The sequence below is a fragment of the Eptatretus burgeri genome, chromosome 4, assembly GCF_056783735.1.
Source record: "Eptatretus burgeri isolate ZD-2024b chromosome 4, Ebu_testis_v1, whole genome shotgun sequence".
NCBI lineage: Eukaryota > Metazoa > Chordata > Myxini > Myxiniformes > Myxinidae > Eptatretus > Eptatretus burgeri.
This window is the reverse complement of record NC_140964.1, coordinates 65,153,091-65,172,841: the sequence shown is the minus strand read 5'-3', so window position 1 is coordinate 65,172,841 and position 19,751 is coordinate 65,153,091. Positions and strand designations below refer to the sequence as shown.

At 41.5% G+C, this 19,751-nt stretch overlaps 1 protein-coding gene across 2 annotated transcripts; it reads right to left on the bottom strand.

Moving 5' to 3' along the window:
* Nucleotides 1-5: 5 nt before the first annotated feature.
* On the bottom strand, nt 6-19,613 carry LOC147028240 (eIF5-mimic protein 1-like). Of its 2 annotated transcripts, none has more exons than XM_085878484.1 (12): nt 19,456-19,612; nt 18,061-18,141; nt 17,343-17,519; nt 12,258-12,367; nt 11,934-11,999; nt 7,655-7,790; nt 7,353-7,462; nt 7,095-7,265; nt 6,813-6,959; nt 4,869-5,007; nt 1,155-1,277; nt 6-355 (listed from the first exon to the last, which is right to left on the bottom strand). In XM_085878484.1, the coding sequence occupies exons 2-12, from the start codon at nt 18,122-18,124 to the stop codon at nt 333-335; spliced, it is 1,266 nt and encodes a 421-aa protein (XP_085734610.1). In that variant the 5' UTR covers nt 18,125-18,141; nt 19,456-19,612; the 3' UTR covers nt 6-332. The 2 variants fall into 2 exon arrangements, 1 of the variants encoding a protein (XP_085734610.1); XR_015057496.1 differs by lacking the exon at nt 6-355 and adding an exon at nt 5,807-5,924 and having other exon boundaries at nt 19,456-19,613.
* Between the last annotated feature and the right edge of the window lie 138 nt (nt 19,614-19,751).

Here is a 19,751-nt window from a genome sequence, read left to right as displayed (position 1 = left end):
CTATGGAAATGGCAAACTCGATTTTAATGGTAACCGATACATTACAAGAAACTCACACACGTTCATTTTTATTATATTTAATCTCTAGATTTAAAAAAGCACCCTGATGATTTTACACGCCACAAACCCAGTTAATACTGGTAGGCTGAACGAGGGTTCAAAAACATGGCAACTTGCAAACACCGGAAGAGCAGCCATTACAGAGGTAGTAACTGACCTCAACCTGCAAGATGCACCAAACCGATAACAAATGGGTCAATGCAAAAAACAATAAAGAAAGTGCCCAATGAACGCATCACTCAGGCAAAAGTTTCAACCAACGGAAACTTCCTTCAGTCCTCTTCAGAGTCTGATTCTAGAAAAAACAACAAAAGAAAAAAAAATGTAATGTATCGGAACAAATAATCCGGCATCCAATAGTATATAGATTAAAGCATATGGAAATAGGACTAAAAATTGTGTCCATCACATCTGGCATTTTCCTCTGCCAGCCTGAGTATATGTATTATGTACGTGTGTGTGTGTGTATGTATATATATATATATATATATATATATATATATATATATATATATATATATATATATATATATATATATATATATATATATATATATATTTATTGACACACACACACGCACACCTTTCATCCAAAAAGTCATGGAATATGGCTCTGAAGCCCTTGTGGAGTGATGCTGCCACTACCCATGACACCTCCCTTAAAGTAGTGGAACCCCTCCCATATGCAAACACCTATATTCGTGCACATTAGTTTTTGCTCCCTCACTCTTCACTCCAGGATTTGAAGTCTGCCACTGACCACCATCAACACATTGGTCCTTGCTTATTTTTTTTTTACCTCTGAGACCACTGCCATCATTCACAAACTCCCTCCTCTCATACTGGGATAGAGCCGAATGTTCGTGTGCTGCTGTTTTTTGTTTTTTTTTGCTTTTGCTATATTTTGTGTCTCTTCCCCTTTACAACGTTATTTAGTTGTTTCATGAGCATCAATACCAGGAGTAAAGCTTCAAACACTTGCCATCACATCAAATTTGGAAATGTTAAAAAGCCCAAAGGAGATTTCATTAAACAATGCCAAAAAGATGTACCTCAAATAAAACCACATCGTGAACTGTGAAATCTTAACTCACCTTCCTCTGCATTCTGCAACCATTCGACAAACTTCTTTGTCTGGTCCAAAAAGACAGTTTTCCCCTTTGCTGCGTGAGCGCTGGAATGCCACTTCAGGATAGTCTCCTCACTCAGGATGTCGGCTGTGTCAATAAAAAGGATTTATGAATGAAAGAACAATCCAGCAATGATCGCTTTTAACCTCTATTCTGATCAAAATGCTAATTTTATGCCTACTCTCCCCTCCATTATCATTTAGCAGCGAGTGCATGCGGCAGAACAATCGTGACATTCAACATAAAAGCTGAAATCAATCATCAGTTTAAATTACAAATGGAATCAACTTTGCTTGAAGAAGAATATTCCAGAACTAAGGCAACGCCCAGCCACAAGTACTAGTAGGGTTGTCTAGCATGCCAGACTCAGGTCTGACGATTCCATCACCGAGCAGTCTTCTTCATCCGAGACATCAATATCAAAAGAAGACTCGTGGTCAAATCAGCCGTCAGTCTGGCATGCTGGACATCTACACACTACCAGGTGGTAATGCCTTCATATTTGAAAAGGCATCTTCGAAACCCAAAACCAGTTCTTTTTCAAATCCAAGACTAGAAAGAGCAATCAGAGATTGGAGACCCTCACCAGGACTTAACCTCCGCCATCTTCGAAGATGGACGGAGGTTACTGTTTTCACCCCTTTCTGTTTGTTTGTTTGTGAACAGTATTACGGAAAAACTCCTCGACGGATTTCGACGAAACTTGGTGGGGGGGGGAGGGGTTAGGTATGGTCCAAGGATCATGCCATCAAATTTTGGACTTGGTTCCCCCCCCCCAAAAAAAAAATAGAGAAAAAAATTTTTTTTTTTGCATTTCTACATGTTTTAAGTGATTTCCAACCCCCCCATTTTTTTTTACCTCCCCCCAAAAAAGAATTTTTTTTTTGCATTTTTACATGTTTAAGTGATTTCCAACCCCCCCCCCAAAAAAAAATTGTTTGAGAAAAATAATTTTTGCAACTTTTTTTTTCAACAAAATTTCAATATTTTCTGCATTTTTACATGTTTTAAGTGATTTCCAACCTCCCCCCCCCCCCAAAAGAAAATGTTGGAGAAAAGAACTATAACTCTGTCAGCACTGTTGACATCATATTTAATGAATAAGATATAAGGTTCACTTGAGTGACCCAGCAGTATTGGCGGCGGAGGTTTTGCACTCTCCCGAGTGCTCCCCCTCTAGTTTTGTGTCATGTTTGTGTGCTGGTGAAGATGAGGCATTGATGACAGGTTTATGTTAACATGATGTACAAAGAAACCTTGGTTTTATTGTAAAAATTCACGTTCCAAACTTATTTACTTTGAAAGACATACTCCTGTTCCAACAGTACTAATCTTACAGAAGAAAAAAACCCCAAAACAAAACAAAAAAAAACACGTTCATAATAGCATCTCCTTAATAGACACTTACGTGCTATTTGTACATACTTTATAAACACACTCACATCCCAGTAGTACGTATGTTACACACAAATATTCTTGTAGTACATACTTTGCAGACATTCACATTCTAGTTGCAAGTACTTTATAGACACACACATTCTAGGAGGAAGTACTTTATAGACGCACTCACATTCTAGTAGTACATACTTTGTGGACACATTCACATTCTAGAAGTATGTACTTTTATAGACACACACATATTCCAGTGGTACGTTCTTGATAGACACACACATTCTTGTAACTATGAGTCCGGAGTAGTTCGTACTTGAAAGATACAATCACATTGTAGTAGTACGTACTTTATAGACGCACTCACATTCCAGGAGCACGTACTTTATAGACGGTCTCACATACCAGTCGTACGTAATTTATAGACACACATTCTCATGGTAAGTACTTTATAAACGCACTCACATTTGATGAGAACGTACCTTCGAGACGCATTCACATTCTAGTAGTACATACTTTCTGGAAGCACTCACATTCTCGTAGTACGTACTTTTTAGACGCTCACATTCTAGTAGTAAGTGCTATATAGACGCACTCACATTCCAGTAGTACGTACTTTATAAACAACCTCACATTCCAGTAGTACGTACTTTATAGACAAACTCACATTCCAGTAGTACGTACTTTATAGACAAACTCACATGTTATTTGTACATACTGTCGTGTCCATGCCAGTTAAGACCGACGTGGACAGACAGCCGAACGGTTCTACCTTGGAGGCGAACACGTAAACCTTGGAGATCATCGTGTGCGCAGGATGGAGGGTGGCAAAGCACGTACCAGACACACTCACCAGGACGGACGACAAAGGTTTATACTCGAACCCACGACGAATAGACAGATACAAATAAATTTAATAAAGAAAGGGTTAATGAACATAAATCAAATGGTTATAATGGAAATAAATCAAAGTGTAATAATGATGCAAGGTAAACTAAAGCCTGAAGTTGAGACGCCTCCACACGCAATTACAAAAACAGACAAGAGGAAAGATCAAATAAAAGAAAACCCATCCTTCTATTCTGGCACTTAGCTTCATCCAGAGATGATCCTTTTAGAACCCTGGGGATTGAACCGCGTTGTCCTGCGTGGGAAAGCACACCCAAAATGGCGCCAGGCTGCTCTCTGCATGGGAACCGTACCTGGTAATTCAGGTGGGTGGCCTTCCTTCGTTAAGGGCCCACAAACCTTCGTACCCTTTCTTCTCACGAACGAAGTTGTCAACCCCACTCCCCTCTTACACCAGGTCCGCTCGCCGCAAATGGTCACCACCTTTCTCCTTGACCATACGACGGACGATTTCTGAGGCCCCGAGGCGCGCTCTTCCCCTCTCCTCAAACTTACACGTCTCATGACTCAACCGAACAGACAACGGCTCGTGTCTTTCTCCAGCATACGAGCAAATTCACATCAGCATGAACAATGAGAATTGTGCTGCTATATTTCATCATCACGTTGAGGAGAAGCCAGAGAGGTCCTTTGTGTTCTGACTGCCGTCTCCTCACACCAACTCCCTGCTCTCTCTCATCATGTCCCCTTCACTCACATCACACTGACCAATCGTAAGCCTTGGGGGCGTGACTTGCCCGTTGTTGTTAAAGCGTCGTTCCTTTTCTTTCCGGTTTTGTAAATGCAAAAACATAGGAGGTCACAGGGGGAAATCACATACTGGGAGAAATTAGCCTATATCACGACCGAATTAACACAGCACTACCCCCAGTGTGGTGACACGTAACAACTTAAACGGACAATTTTCCCTACGTAAATTACATCGAGATGTCTCCTGCTCATCCACGGACGATGCTACTCTATAAAATCCTACCTTCACTCTGAAGTTCCTCCATCTACCCCTCAAACATAACACTTTATAGACGTACTCATTCTCGTAGAACGTACTTTATAGACCTACTCAGTTGAAAAATAGATAACGTGTAATACTGTACGTACTTTACAGATGTGGTCACATTATAATAGTACATACATTACAGATGTACTATTGTACTCGTATTTTAATTTTACATCCTTTATCGAGGTACGTGGTTTAAATTTATTTTTTTAAACCAAGATAATATGTAATACTGACTACCACCAGGTAGCGCATGTTGTCCACGTTAGTACATTATGTGGCGACAGACAGATCGATGTGTGGGCCCAAATGCAAAACCCTCTCTGGCAAGACAAAAAAAATGCATCATAACACAATGGTTTTATTCAATGCAATAGTTATACCTTTGTAAAAAAGCACAATGATCTTCTGAAAAGTCTTCATGAAGTGGATGTTATCGTAACAGTACTCTTGCACTTTCAGCAACAGTGCAAGTTCAGACTGAGGTTGGCTGGTGAAGGCTGCAAACAAGGGTGCATATTGCTGTGGGAATGGAGGGCAAAAGGGGAGTGGGGGGGATCAATTTTATATCACGGGAATCAAAATAGTTTCAACAAAACTAAACTGTTTGTAATGAGTGTTGTATTAAGAACAAGAAGGGCACTCGGTAGGCAATGTACCTCCGCCATGCAATGCCTGAGCCACGAGAACATATCGGGCCCAATACATTTTTGAAATATCACGCTATACAGTACGATATCGTTTTTGGCCCTATCTCTCAATGGTGAAGAATCACTTTGAAATTCAATAATTATCGTATCCAGATCCAGATTCAGATCGACACCAAAATCGAATCAATTCATCCTTGCCACATACCCAAGCTGTCCACCAACTTTCATTTGAATCCGTACACAACTTTTTGAGATATCCTGCACACAAACAAACTAACAAGACGACGACGTTGTGCAGAGCACGATACTTGCAAAATCCATGAAACAAATTTGACCTCAAAAATAATTGCTGGTTGAATTAAATGACCAAATATGTAACTCCTCAAATTTAAAGTGAATTGGATGAAAATTGACAATTTTAGAAACTCAGCCGATGTGGACCTCCAAAATAATTCACTGGTTGAATTCAGTGACCTAAAATAAAAATCCTCTTCAAATTTCATGTCAATAGGATAAAAATTGAGGATTTTAGAAACACCACCTTAGTTGATGACCTTAGGCCTATGTTGACCTTAAAAATAATTGCCTTGTTGAATTCAGTGAGCTCAAATATAAATCCTCTTCAAATTTCAAGTCAATCGGATGAAAATTGACGATTTTAGAAATCTCACCAAAGTTGTTGGCCTTTGGCCTATGATGACCTTTTGACCTCAAAAACAATAGGCTTCTTCCTTATGACAAACTCTACCATGTGCTGAAGTTTCATGAAGATCGGTTTAAAATTGTGACCTGTAGGCGATAAACAGATTGACAGACAAACAAAGAATAACAAAATCGACTAACCAATATATATGTGAAAAATCTTCGATTTTGCAAGTAACAAACAAACAAACAGACAAAGGGGTGAAAACATAACCTCCTTCACCTTCGGTGGTGGAGGTAATGAGGCAGAACTAACCACTGCCAAATTAGAAATCAACTTGGGATATAGAAATAAACCTGGAAGACACATTGTGGGATTCTCCATAAAGCTGAGCAATGCAATAAAGTGCTTCGTTTGTGTTACAGATGTGACGGGTGAACACCGCTCTAGAAAGAGGGTGCACAACATTGGTACGTTTGGATTAAAGTGATCCTGCAGTTTCCAACCACTTTACAACAACACTCACCACATTCTATTGGCAAAGCGACGCCGTAACAAAAGGGATAAAAACACTTGCACTGCAACTGCAGGCAGGAATGATGCCAGAACACCTGCACACAATGGCCTAATTGTTTCAAAAGACACCAGAGATCTTCAATGCCCTTCAGTGAGTGTTAGCAGATGGGACAGTTGGATGCATTAATGGCCCTTGCGAAAGGATAGTGCACTCTATGATGCAACTTCCTGCCCACGAAGAGAATGCTCCTGACCAAGAAAGAGCTTTTTGATTTAAGGCTCATGGAGTTTGTACAGACATTCAATGCAGAACAGAGAGATTAGTAGAGATCAGTGCACCTTCCCTTGAACTAGGACATTAATAGACAATGGACAAACATATGGTTAAAAAAAAAAGAAAAAAAGTGAAATTTAAGCTCTGGTTTCCCCACATCAGCCAGGGGTTCATATGGAAATGCTAGCAGACAGTGTCATCCCTGTCCTACGCACAATTAGTCCATGGGATAGGCCCAAAGCACCTTGAGGTGTTTAATGGCTTGCTCGGTGACCAGCTCCTCCTTCTTATTCCATTCAACACAGCTCATTACAGATGTCCATATCAGTACGGCTGCACGAGCTTCAGAGATCTCGTTCTTCTTCATTTCCTCACGCAAGAACAGCATAACCTGAAGAGCAGGCCACAAAACTCATGTGGAAAGGGGAAGGCCCAGAAATAAAAAGCAACACCACAAACCGAGAAACAAACGGCAAGCTTTGCAATGAGCAGATCACGATGAGAACCGCAATGGTTAATGGTTCACCTCTTTAACAGGAGTCCCTTCCTGGAGTTTCTCCTGCAACTCTTTCTGCATCTCCATGCGTGTGCCAAGGGACTGCTGCGCACGCAAGAACGATGCCAGCTCGGGCAGTCCTGCCTCTGTGAAGTATGCTGTAAGGTGCTCAATGTCACGCTTGTTGGCAGGAAAAAGTTCCTGGAAAACAAAATAAAACAAACAATCGACCACAAAGCTCACATTTAGTGGAACAGCATTGCCCACCCATTGTGGTTAAAACCTTACCGGCAATCTCTTATCCATGTTGGATCTTTTCAAGGCAATGGTGACCGAGTGCATATCCTTCTCAACAATCCAGGATCGAAAAAGTTTCGCAGAGAAGGCAGCGGATAAGCCTAAGGACACATATCGAACGTTAACGAAAGTTGTAAACATATATTCCCAAGCAAACCCTTTTTCCTCCAATGTTGCCAACTTTGGCAGCAACACCTGAGGAAGTCAACTGGCAGGTTTCAGATATGAATGGTGAATAGCTCAAATTAAATGTCACAGATTGGAACATTTGCCTTTCGTCAGGGAAACCTCACCTTCCTTGATGTTTGAGTCGGTGAAAAGACTTCCAAGAACTGAAGCCGGCAGATGTCCACCTCCGAGCAGCACAGCCGTAAACATGGCCAGCTTGTTCTGTTCAGACTCGGTAAATCCCTTCAGGTACATCAACAACTGAGAAGAAGAAAAACGAGGAAAATACAATAAAACAAGTGGTGCCAGGCACAACAATTCCCACCCATTTAAGGCATAAAGTTATTTTGGGGATCAAATTTAAATTTGATACATCCTAAACCTGAATGTTGATTATCTATATTAATATTTTGGCACGCCCCTTTATTTGTTCCACCATCAGATTTTTGTTACTGCATGAAATGAAACAAGATTTGGCACATTTACTAATGATATTATTGTCTTCCTTAAGAGGCCCCTCAAAATTCGTTTTGATGCATTTTCACAAACTCCAACGGATTCCATTCAAATTCGATACGATTATGGCTTTTGGTCCAACTTCGGTCATTGGCTATAAATTTTTTCCATAACACTTCCGTTATTCGAAAAAAAATCGATAAATCGATATCAGTTATGGGATTTTCCATTCAAATCCACTCAAGTTTAAGGCCTACGTGGGACGCAAATTTCCACTTTGCCCCAGGCGCTGTTTACCTCCGCTACGCCAAGCTGTTAGGGTTAGGGTTTGGGTTAGTGTTAGCTACCCTAACACTAACCCCAACCCTAACCCTAAAAGCTAACCCTAACCCAAACAGCTAACCCTAACAGCTAACCCTAACTGCAACCCTCACCCTAACCGCTAACCCTAACCACTAACAGCTATTCAGGAAATTTGCAAGAAAGCCCGGGCAACGCCAGGCTTTATTGCTAGCCCGAGCAACGCCGGGCATTACTACTACTAAGGAATAGAATAAGGAATATTTTAGTCTTAGTTTGAAGTCAATTAAACCATTTTTGACGAAGTTATGAGTGAAAAACGATTTTGACCTTTTCGTGACCTGACCTTGACCTTTGACCTAATCGGACCCAAAAGTTAATGGGGTCATCCGAGGTTCATTACCCACCTGTGGATACAATTTGACCGTGTTTGAGCCAGCCGTTTTCCCGTAAAGTTGTATTTTCAGAATCATGTTTTAGTTTTAATGGAAAATTTGTAATTTTGACCGATGACCAAGACCCCCAAAGCTTCGGACCCTACCGATCTTCACAAATATGCATTTTTCACTATAGGAATGGGTAGGATTATAAGTGACAAATAGAATAAGGTTCACTATAAGCTTAGATTGAAGTAAATCAGATCATTTTTGACGATGTTATGAGCAAAAAAACGATTTTGATCTTTTCGTGACCTTGACCCAAAAGTTAATGGGGTCGTCCAAGGTTCATTGCCCACCTGTGGATTAAATTTGATAGTGTTTGCTAAAGCCGTTTTGCCGTAAAGTTGCTAACAGACAGACAGACAAACAAACAGACAAACAAACCGGACGATTACAATATCCCGCTGCCTCCCTCCGGGGGGCGGGAAAAAAGGGCCAGGAGATGACACTGTGATCAATAGCAATATTTATTATATAATGTGAGGTGTGGTGTCTGTCCGTGCGCTCGGCTGTCTCCCGTTTCTGTTGGCTGCTTTTGAAAAGCTTCGCATGGAGACAAAGCTCAACATTCTACGAGAGGAAATGTATGATACCAAACGAGATGAATTTAAAATGTATAAATACAACAGAGAATCAAAGTCTTGTTTAACACCGACACCACCAAAGGCAGAAGGAGGATATGTTTTCACCCATATTTGTCTGTCTGTCTGTGTGCAGGAGATATCAAAAAGTTGTGGACGGATTCGGTTGAAACTTTGTGGATAGATTTGGTGGTGACAAGGACGGAATTGATTCGATTTTGCTGAAGATCTGAATCAAGATCCGGATACGAGAGTTATTTAATTTTTAAAGTGATTCTTCACCATTGAGAGATTAGGCCAAAAACAAAACATAGCCTGATATTTCAAAAATGTACTGGGCCCGATACGTTCTCGTGCATCAAGAATTGCATGGCGGGGATACGTGCTCTACGGAGTGCCCTTCTAGTTAACCTCCGCCATCTTCGAAGATGGATGGAGGTTACTGTTTTCACCCCTTTCTGTTTGTTTGTTACTTACGAAATCTAAATATTTCGTAAGTATATTGATGCCTTCCGTTTCTGTTTGTTTGTTTGTTTGTAGGCACGATAACTCGAGAACGGAAGAAGCTGCCAATGTCAAATTACACCACGTGATTCAGGAGAGTGATGGCTAGTGCTGATTAGATTTTGGTCAAAATCGGTCAAAGGTCACGATGAGGTCAAATATTCGATTTTTGATGGTTTGGTACAGATAACTCGAACGGAAGAAGCTACCAATGTCAAATTACACCACGTGATTCAGGAGGCTGATGGCTAGTGCTGATTAGATTTTGGTCAAAATCGGTCAAAGGTCAAGGTCACAGTGAGGTCAAACATCCAAAAAATGATAACTCGAGAACAGAAGAAGCTTCCAATGTCAAATTACACCACGTGATTCAGGAGGGTGATGGCTCGTGCTGATTAGATTTTGGTCAAAATCGGTCAAAGGTCAAGGTCACAGTGAGGTCAAACATCCAAAACATTCGATTTTTGATGGTTTGGTACAGAATCATCGTAGAAACTTCTGGTTTGTGTCGCTACCTTCTCAAGAGACAGCTTTTATTAGATAAGGTCAGAGGTCAAGTTGATGATTTCATAAGTCTATGACTGCTTGTTTGTTTGTTTGTGAAAAGTATTACGGAAAAACACGACGGATTTCGATGAAACTTGGTGGGGGGGGGGGGTTAGGTCTGGTCTAAGGATCATGCCATTAGATTTTGGAGTTGGTCCAAAATTTTTTTTTTGCATTTCTACATGTTTTAAGTGATTTCCAACCCCCCTCCCCCCCCAAAAAAAAAATTGTTAGAGAAAAAAAAATCTTGCAACTTTTTTTTCAACAAAATTTCGATTTTTTTTTTTGCATTTCTACATGTTATGTGATTTCCAACAAAAAAAAACATGCCAAAATTATAATTGCGGCTGATTTTGGAACTTCAGGTGGATATACCCACGTAAAATCAACTTCTGTCTCAAGGAATCTAGTTATGACGAATGAATTGAGTATGTAAAAGTTAAAAGTAAAAGGGAAAGTTGCAAATTATAACTCTGTGAGCACTGTTGACGTCAAATTGAATGAATAGGATATCAGGTTCACTTGAGTGACCTAGCAGTATTGGCGGCGGAGGTTTTGCACTCTACCGAGTGCTCCCCCTCTAATTCAGTGTGTTAAGGCACAACCTGAGCTGACAGGATGGCCTTGAGGTACACACATTCACCTCCAAGCTGTTTAGCCCTGGGTTTGAAACTGGACCCAACTACAAACTGTCATCCAGATGTTTCACAGGCAGGGTGATTCACCATTGTGTGTGCCGTCCCTCTGATGGATGTTAAACTGGGCATCCTGTCAAAGTCTTGTTTAACACCGTTTAACACCGAGATTAGTTGGTGGACGGTAAAGATCGCCACGGTGTACTTTCAAAGAGTAGGCAAGCCATTGCCGGAACCATGGCCAAATTCCTGCCTAACTTCTGCTGGGAAGGCGATGGAAAACCACCGAGTATAACCTTTGCTCATGAAGCCGATTTGATGGCAATGACACTCTGTGACAGAGTACGAGGATTGTCACAAATTTGAACAAACCATGTCGGTGTTGTTAATAACAGTAGCATATACTGAATGTTTCTGAACAAAAGTTGCAGTGCAAGGTGGTCATTTAATAATAAAAATTTTTTTTAACCTCCCTCCATTTAGCAATGTGACCTCAAGATAACGTTTCAAAATAAACTTCAAAGAGCTCCATTATAATAATTATAAAATACTTCAAAGAACTCAACATAATAATTTCAAAATAAACTTCCAGGAGAATAAACTTAAATTTAATTATTGGTGGACTTGACATAATTCATTAAGAGTTAAAGGTCTGCACTGAGTCGGGGAGTTTTGCATTTCAAACCCCGGCCAAGGTGTGTGTGTGTGTGTGTGTGTGTGTGTGTGTGTGTGTGTGTGTGTGTGTGTGTGTGTGTGTGTGTGTGTGTGTGTGTGTGTGTGTGTGTGTGTGTGTCCTATATAACTACAGAATCATGAAACCTAACAGCCTGAAACATCGCATGCATACGAAGAGAACTCCGATGGAGTGCATGAATGAAAATTGAGTGTTTGGGCTAATTTAAACACCCCTTTTGAAGCTAAAAATAAGTCTACTTCATTTACCTTCTTAAACTCCTCTTCCAAGCACTTCTCCAGGTACTTGTAGCGTCTCAGAAGTTTGCAGATCACCTGCAGAGTCAATCCACACATTGCTTCGAGAATCATGGAGAACTAGAACATGCTCATTAAAATCAAACAACATATTTCTATGGCTTAATGATTGTAGTTGGAATTATCAAGCAGCCCAAGCCTTCCCCCCCCAACACCACTCCTCACCCTCCCCACCCAAACCACTGCCATTGATAACTCAACCCACCTGCCAAATCACACCCAAACTCCACATATTTGTTACACTGACAAAAACAATCCGTTGTAATATCGCCGTACCTGGGCAAAGCGACGAATTGCCTCAAGGTCTTCCTCGGCAGAAAAGAGGCAAACACTGGTGCGAGTCACCTTGGTCTTGTCCCCATCGTCCAGAAGGCTCCCGCCAGGAGCTGTGGAGTGAGGAAGAGTCACATTAAAGTTAAGATATGATGCCGTGATGCCCTATATAGTATAATGAAAACTATACTGACTATAGTTGTCATTATAATATATAGGGGCAGATGCAGGGGTGTGTGTGTGGGAGAGAAGGATCCCTGGGCCACCCCCCCCCCCCATCTTTTGAGGGATTAAAAAAGAGAAAAAAATCACAACAGGTTTCCTGGAAAGCCAAATACTGTACATTATAATCTGTGTTTGTTTGACTTCTGTACACATGAACTGCCTGATGGAATGACAAGAAAAACTTGTCATTGTACTCGTTGCCAGTAAAAAAAAAAAACTTCCGGCTCCTTGCACTGCCACACCACACGCGCCAAAGAGGAGATCAAACTTCGGACTTGTTTGGAGACTCAGAGCGGGTTCTTCACAAGTGTGGAAATGGATATGGAAAGTGTAACTGGAACAACTCGCCATATATTCAAGGGCACAGGACGAAGGTGGGCTTTTTCCGATTTCTGCACAACTTCTCTTATCCATGAATATTCATGAACAATCCATCGCTCCCGAAAGAATTCAGATACTACGATAACCAAGTTTCGTTTGGAGGGAGTTATACAACTTTTGATGTTCATATACTCATTTTTATGTAATTGTTAATACTCGAATAACTCATTCAAATTTTTTTTTTCCATTTCACTTGACTTTTTATTATGTTGTGGATTTTTGTTGGTCCCGAAAACTAAAAGATTAGATTCACCTTGTTTCACACTAGGTATTTTAAACTATGGCCATGAGTTACCTGTGATAATTATTAAAAGTTTATAACACCTTCCTGAGGAGACCCAGATCGCGTATTGACAAGTTTGAAAAACAACATTTTTTTTGGATGATAAAACAGGTAGGGATGGAATTCCCAAAAAACAAAGTGTAGCAAGGAATGACGAGGAAAGAATGACACCACAATACAACACGACAATTCTTTTACAGATTGCCATAACAACATCTTTTGACATTTTGGTCACCAGTGGCAAGAGTAACAATTGCATGAAGAAGTCTGTGTTGGAACTTGTAGATTTGTGGTGTGGGTTGGTGGAATTGTGTCTTATATTTTTTGTGGCATTGAAATGGAAAAATGTGAAAATATGTTGGGCTAGAAATCTGAAAAAGGATTGTGATGTCATTCCTACCTACACTGGTTGTTTTTGGGGGAATCCGTCCGGACACGTTTTTTTGTTTGTTTGTTTTCAATAAAAAGAAGTTTTTCCTGACTTGTTTAATTATCTGGATGGCAATGATGGAAGCATCATATAAATTATTTTGAGGGGCATTTACATGAGGAACCCCCGACCCCACTCAACGACACACACACACACACACACACACACACACACACACACACACACACACACACACACACACACACACACACACACACACACACACACACACACACACACACACACACACACCCTTCCCTAGTTCCCTTGATGTCCTGTCCAATATTCCCATCCCTTCTGTCTCCACTCAGACATTCCACTACTGTTGTCCTTCACTTTTGGAGTGATCTATATATTTTGTACGCCAATAAGGTGGAATTTTTTCTTTGCTCTCTCTCCTTTCTCTGCTCCTTCCCTAATATTATATTCCACTCCTATGTCCTCCCATTTTTACTTCCCTGCTCTCCCAAAGTCCGTTCACATCCTTTGCTTCTCCTACCGTCATATATTCTCTTATTTTTTTTTTATCAATTTACTCCCAACCTATATGAACACAATGAAGACATGCCCCATTCCTGTCCTCTTCCCTTCAGTTCTTTTTCTCATGTTGGTATGTCCAATTACCTTCCTCCATGTGTACGTGTAATAGACAGATGCTTTTTAAAGATGTCACGTGATCACATCTATTTACATAAGGTGGTGGTACTGCACGATTTGTTTAATAGTACACATACGGTATATGGAAAGGTGACTGCTCTTTTCAATAACCGGGTAAAACCCCACGGGAAAGCATCAACAGACTATTCTGGGCCGCTTCCCATCGTAAGTTACGCATTTTGCCGCACATTATAATCTGGATGGCCTTGTAATCTACAAAAGAGGCAGACAGCAAGTTTTGTGAGTCTCACACACACACACACACACACACACACACACACACACACACACACACACACACACACACACACACACACACACACACACACACACACACACACACACACACACACACACACACACACACACACACACACACACACACACACACACACACACACACACACACACACACACACACACACACACGAGTAATTGTTGATTAACTGGTGCTCCTATTTTTTCTTTACCCTCTCACCTTTCTTTTTTGTTATGCTGCAGTTTCCAACTCAACCACATCAAGATTAACAATAAAAAACAAATAAAATATATTTTACAATCAAACCTTGGGATTTCTTTCTCCCATCCCAACATGAAACCAATGTGGTCAGTAGATGCTCAGAGTTCACTTCAGAGCTTCCGCAGCCCTGAAGCAGGCTGCGGACCGTCGACCTTAATGGCTTCACGCTCACAGCATCTCAGCAAGTATGTACCCATTCCCTTCCTTTCTGGATCCCCTTTTTAAAAATCCTAGATCTATCCCTGAAATACAACACAAAGAATTGGCATATCTTAGAACAAAGCTGGGACTTGAAATCCAACCTCTCATCTGCAGTGGCACTACACTCATCACTATAATATGATAACCTGAGTGAACCATAAGGGCTGGCTATCAAGAGTTCACTCGATCAATAAAATCCAGAACACCATCTTTGCAACTTTAGTTATCATGCAACAACTCTTTCAATGCGAGAAAGTCCCATTCTCTCACTCTGACCCTCTGCGATGATCGGCTTTCAACCCACCACTCCATCTCCCACCAGTACATTTCTCTGGCAGTCCATCAAGTTCTGAGGTCTCACAATGTCAAAAAACCTATCATGGGTGACCACATCTCCGAAATGGCTGCCACCTCAGTATTTTTGTCAGAACTCGGTCCATTGTCGACATATCTTAGACCCTCTCAGCTCATTTCAGTGAACAAAGCCTTGATAAGAAATATCATGGAGCATGGGTCCCACTTCAGTCTGGGGCAGCTGCTTCCCATGTTCCCCTGGAGGACATCGAATGAAAGGCTCTCCATATTGGAATCTTGGCAGAAGGTTGAGTCTCAAATTCTGCCTCTTGGTCACCACAGGCAGGTTTGTGAACTCTCAGATTAATATCTCCTCATTTCTGCCCTTTGTCTTACCGCCTTACATCTGTCCATCCCTTCCTGGGTCGCGCACACACTTCCAGAATTACACACCTCGTTACCAGCCACAATTCTAAGCTAAATGCAAAACTCCTTTCCTTCATCCCTTTATTCTCTCGTCTGTGGAAAAGACTGCATCTGTGGTCTCATGCTTCTCCTTCCGATCTTTCAAGAGCACTGTCCATGATCACCTCAAGATTTTTGCCATACTCCCATCCAGTTACCTTCCATTTGATCATGGATGAGTCACACCCTTTCCCTTTTCTTCCACTTATGAGAGATATTTTATCTCCCTGTTCCCCTTTGATCCTTTGTTGATTGGCTCCTTCATGAGATAAGATGTTTTTCCAAAAAAAAAAAGTTTTCAAGTTAACATATCTATCTATATATTACTAAAACTCTCATCTTGCATTTGTATGCATATATGTATATATGTATTATGTTCTCAAAATACAGCCAAAATGGTACACGATAGCACAAATATTTTAGTGCCACCTTACTGAAGATTCTCCTGCGGTGTGCAGTATCAAGTTTCGTTCAAATCGGGCAACAAAAAATTATTTAATAAATCAATTCCCGATTCAGTCAAGTACTTTTCTGGATTATCTATCTATAATTCCAGGTGTGTGTGTGTGTGTGTGTGTGTGTGTGTGTGTGTGTGTGTGTGTGTGTGTGTGTGTGTGTGTGTGTGTGTGTGTGTGTGTGTGTGTGTGTGTGTGTGTGTGTGTGTGTGTGTGTGTGACTGCTGTTTCTCGACAACCACTGGTCCGATCTAATTGAAACTTGCCAGGTATATTGCTGGGGACCTGAGTATGTGCTTTTTCAAGGTTTGATATTAATCGGACAAGTGCTTCCCAAGTTATGGCCATTTATTTACCAAACAATGACAGGACACGTTGCTGCGTAGGAGTGGCCGATGCAGCATTTAGTTACCAATCACAGGACACGTTGCTGCGTAGGCGTGGCCGTTGGGGAAGAGATCCTCAGCCGCGTTCCCCATTGCGGGTTACAACGTACGGACTTCCGGATAGTGATGACTGTATTCTAATAATTTATTGATTTCTTGTGTGCATTTATAGATAAACACAATGCCCCAATCCAGTCGTCGTTCACGAGAGCGAAGGAACGGCCTGTGTGGTTGGTTATTTGAAAGTTTTTTTGGGGGGGGGGGGAGGGGGGGGGTTAATTTTTTTGGTTTGCACATACGGCCACGCAACTATGGCCGCGCGAGAGCAAAGGAACGGCCTGTGTGGTTGTTTCTGGCACACGGTTTGAAAGTGGTTTTTTTTGCACGTACGGCCACGCACGTACGGGCACGCACTAGTTTGATCAATGCAAAGAACCTCAGCAGTATAGTTCTCTGGAGCTATCTTTATTTTTTCTTCTTGAAATGATTTATTTTAAAATCTCAAACATTTAGTAGAGACAAAGAACGATTTATTTTTAAGCATAAAATACCACCATTTTGATCTAATACTTCCGTGTTCATTAATAAATAATATTGTTTAGACGCATGCTTCGTTGAACGATGACTCCTGTTCGCTGGAGCTACCTTTTTTTTTTAATGATTTTTGTTTTTTTTACCGCTGTCACAACGGGTTCACGGGTCGTCTAGTACCACTTTAAAACCTCCTAACATACCCCACACAACACACACGCATTTGAGCTTCAAAATAAGAGCAGGAAAACATTTCTCACCCAGCATTCCACCAGCAACCAGGATGTCAAAAAGTGTGTCCGCATAGCGCCTGTAATCGAGCTTCGAACTCGAAACGTCCAGGAAACGAGAAGCCGCTTCTAAATCGTCCCCAGCTTCTTCCAAGCCTTGGACAATCGCGTCCCTGAATAAAGAAGGCTCAAACTTCTCTTTTTCATCTGCTCACAACACGATCAAAACAATGCATTGTAGCAAACAAATACCTGAACCTCATAAAAATAATAAATAAATAGTCATCACACAATTAAAAACAACAAAAGCATGCAACATAAATAAACTAGAAAGGCACTCGGTAGAGCGCATAACTCCGCCACGCAATGTCCGATCCATGAGAACATATCTGGCTGAAAACATTTTTGAAATATCGTGCTATATATCATTTTTGAGCCCTCTCTGTCAATGGTGAAAAATCCCTTTAAAAATTCCAGTTGTGGAATCTGGATTCGGATCTTCCCCAAATCGAATCAATTCATCGTGGTCACACACCCAACCTCTCCACAAAATTTAATCCTGATTCGTCCCAAACTTTTTGAGATATCCTGTACACAAATAGACAGAAAGGGGTGAAAACATAATGTCCTTCACCTTCGGTGGTGGAGGTAATAAAGGAGCAAGCCACTTTACAGAGTTCGATCAAAAGTTGAAACTTCCCATATTTCCAAAACCAAACTTCAAATCCCGTTTGAAGGGTTTACTTACCCCGTTTGCGGGTCTTGAACCGCTGTCCTGTTAGTGTAGGCTTCTGCTGCTTTGTATTACTCATAAACCTTTTGACGAGGGCTGTTCACAAGAAAGGGGAAACCATCAATCATCTCTGGAACCGCGTCCGAGCACCCCAGAGCAACCTCATGATATTCCAAGTAAGAGGGGACGTGCATCGTAACATTTGTTTCACAAAACTATATCGTGGTGTTTTTGTTTTTTTTCCAGGTGACACGCAAAAGGGGAATAAAAACGGAAGGAAATTACAAGTAGATCGCAAAAGAGAACAATCTACCCAATAAGTGCATTCCATTTGCTCAATCTCAATCGGTTTAATGGAAAAGCAAAATGCTTCCATGTGAGGACGTTGGTCAGCAGGTCCAACTGCAACCTATACATGAGAGTTAATGCACTTTGAACATGGTTGACACTTCATTGTGTGAAGGCAAAGTTAATTTCGTCATTTTTTTCAAGCAAGATGGTTCCAACACCAAATGACACAGAATCGTCAAACACTTCCTGGTCCTGATGGCACTTCTCATCCCCCCCCCCCGCCCCTTTTTGCTATAAATGAACCAGAAGCGGTGTATGTTAACAGCTAGGTTGTTGGTTGCCTCGCAAAGGCCCAGAAATCCCGACCCAGCTATATGACAGACCTTCCAGGTGCTTTTTTTTGGAAATGTATATCGAGGAAGACGGTCCACGTCGCCAATCACGTCCTTCATTATCGCCACCGTCACTTCCGAGTCACGTTTCTATGGTAACGAGTTTTACTAATCGACGATGTTTTAATCAAATTAAGCAATTAACTGGATCAATCCTGTTCATTGTTCAAACTGACAGCCGAGACCAGTTTTGCCTTCGCTTTTTGTCCTCCATCTGCAGCGGAAAACTTGTGCAGCCGAGCACGTGTTACGTCACGGGAAACAATTTGCGGAACAAGAGCATCAGGATGATTGGTTGACGGGTCAGAGGAGAAATAAAATTCCCTGAATACGAACACCAAGACACCATGATCGTGATGTACCCGTTTAAAAACGAACGAGCAACAAAACGCGACCAGCGCTTTATACTTATTATTTTTTTTTTTTATATATATAACCATATTTTTTATTTTTTTTCAAAAGGACAAGTTCGTTCACTGAGAGAAGAAACAAAATGCGCGTCGATCTGTTCTCAGTCCACGTTTTAAATCGACGGACAGATAGGCAGAGGCAGACACAATGGCCGCCCCAGGACAAGGCCTCCACCCGGCCCGACTTCGCGAGACCGACTGGAACGGGAACAACCGTCCGCTGAAAACGCACGGTCGGATAACACGACGGTGAGGACACTGCAGGTTCTGACCGGAATGACGGGAAACGTTGGGGGAGTCGCGAAAGGCGCCATTACCGTGCGAAGTGCGCTCGCCTGATGCTGTGCGTTTCAAAACCGCTTGCACAGCCAGACGAGGAGCAGAGAGAAGGGGCGGGGCCTGTAGCGGAAATGGAGAAGAGTATGTGTGCTGGGGGAGGGGGGGACACGTGTCCTCGCCCCCACAGTTAAAGTTGCTTGGTGAGGAAATATTCGTTTGAACCATAAATCAAGTGCAGTCGGAGCATGCTGGTCTCTCTTGGATCGGTTAACTCGAAACGATGTAAAACACACCACCACGACCTCTTCTTCTTCATCGGATACTTCCTCCTCCC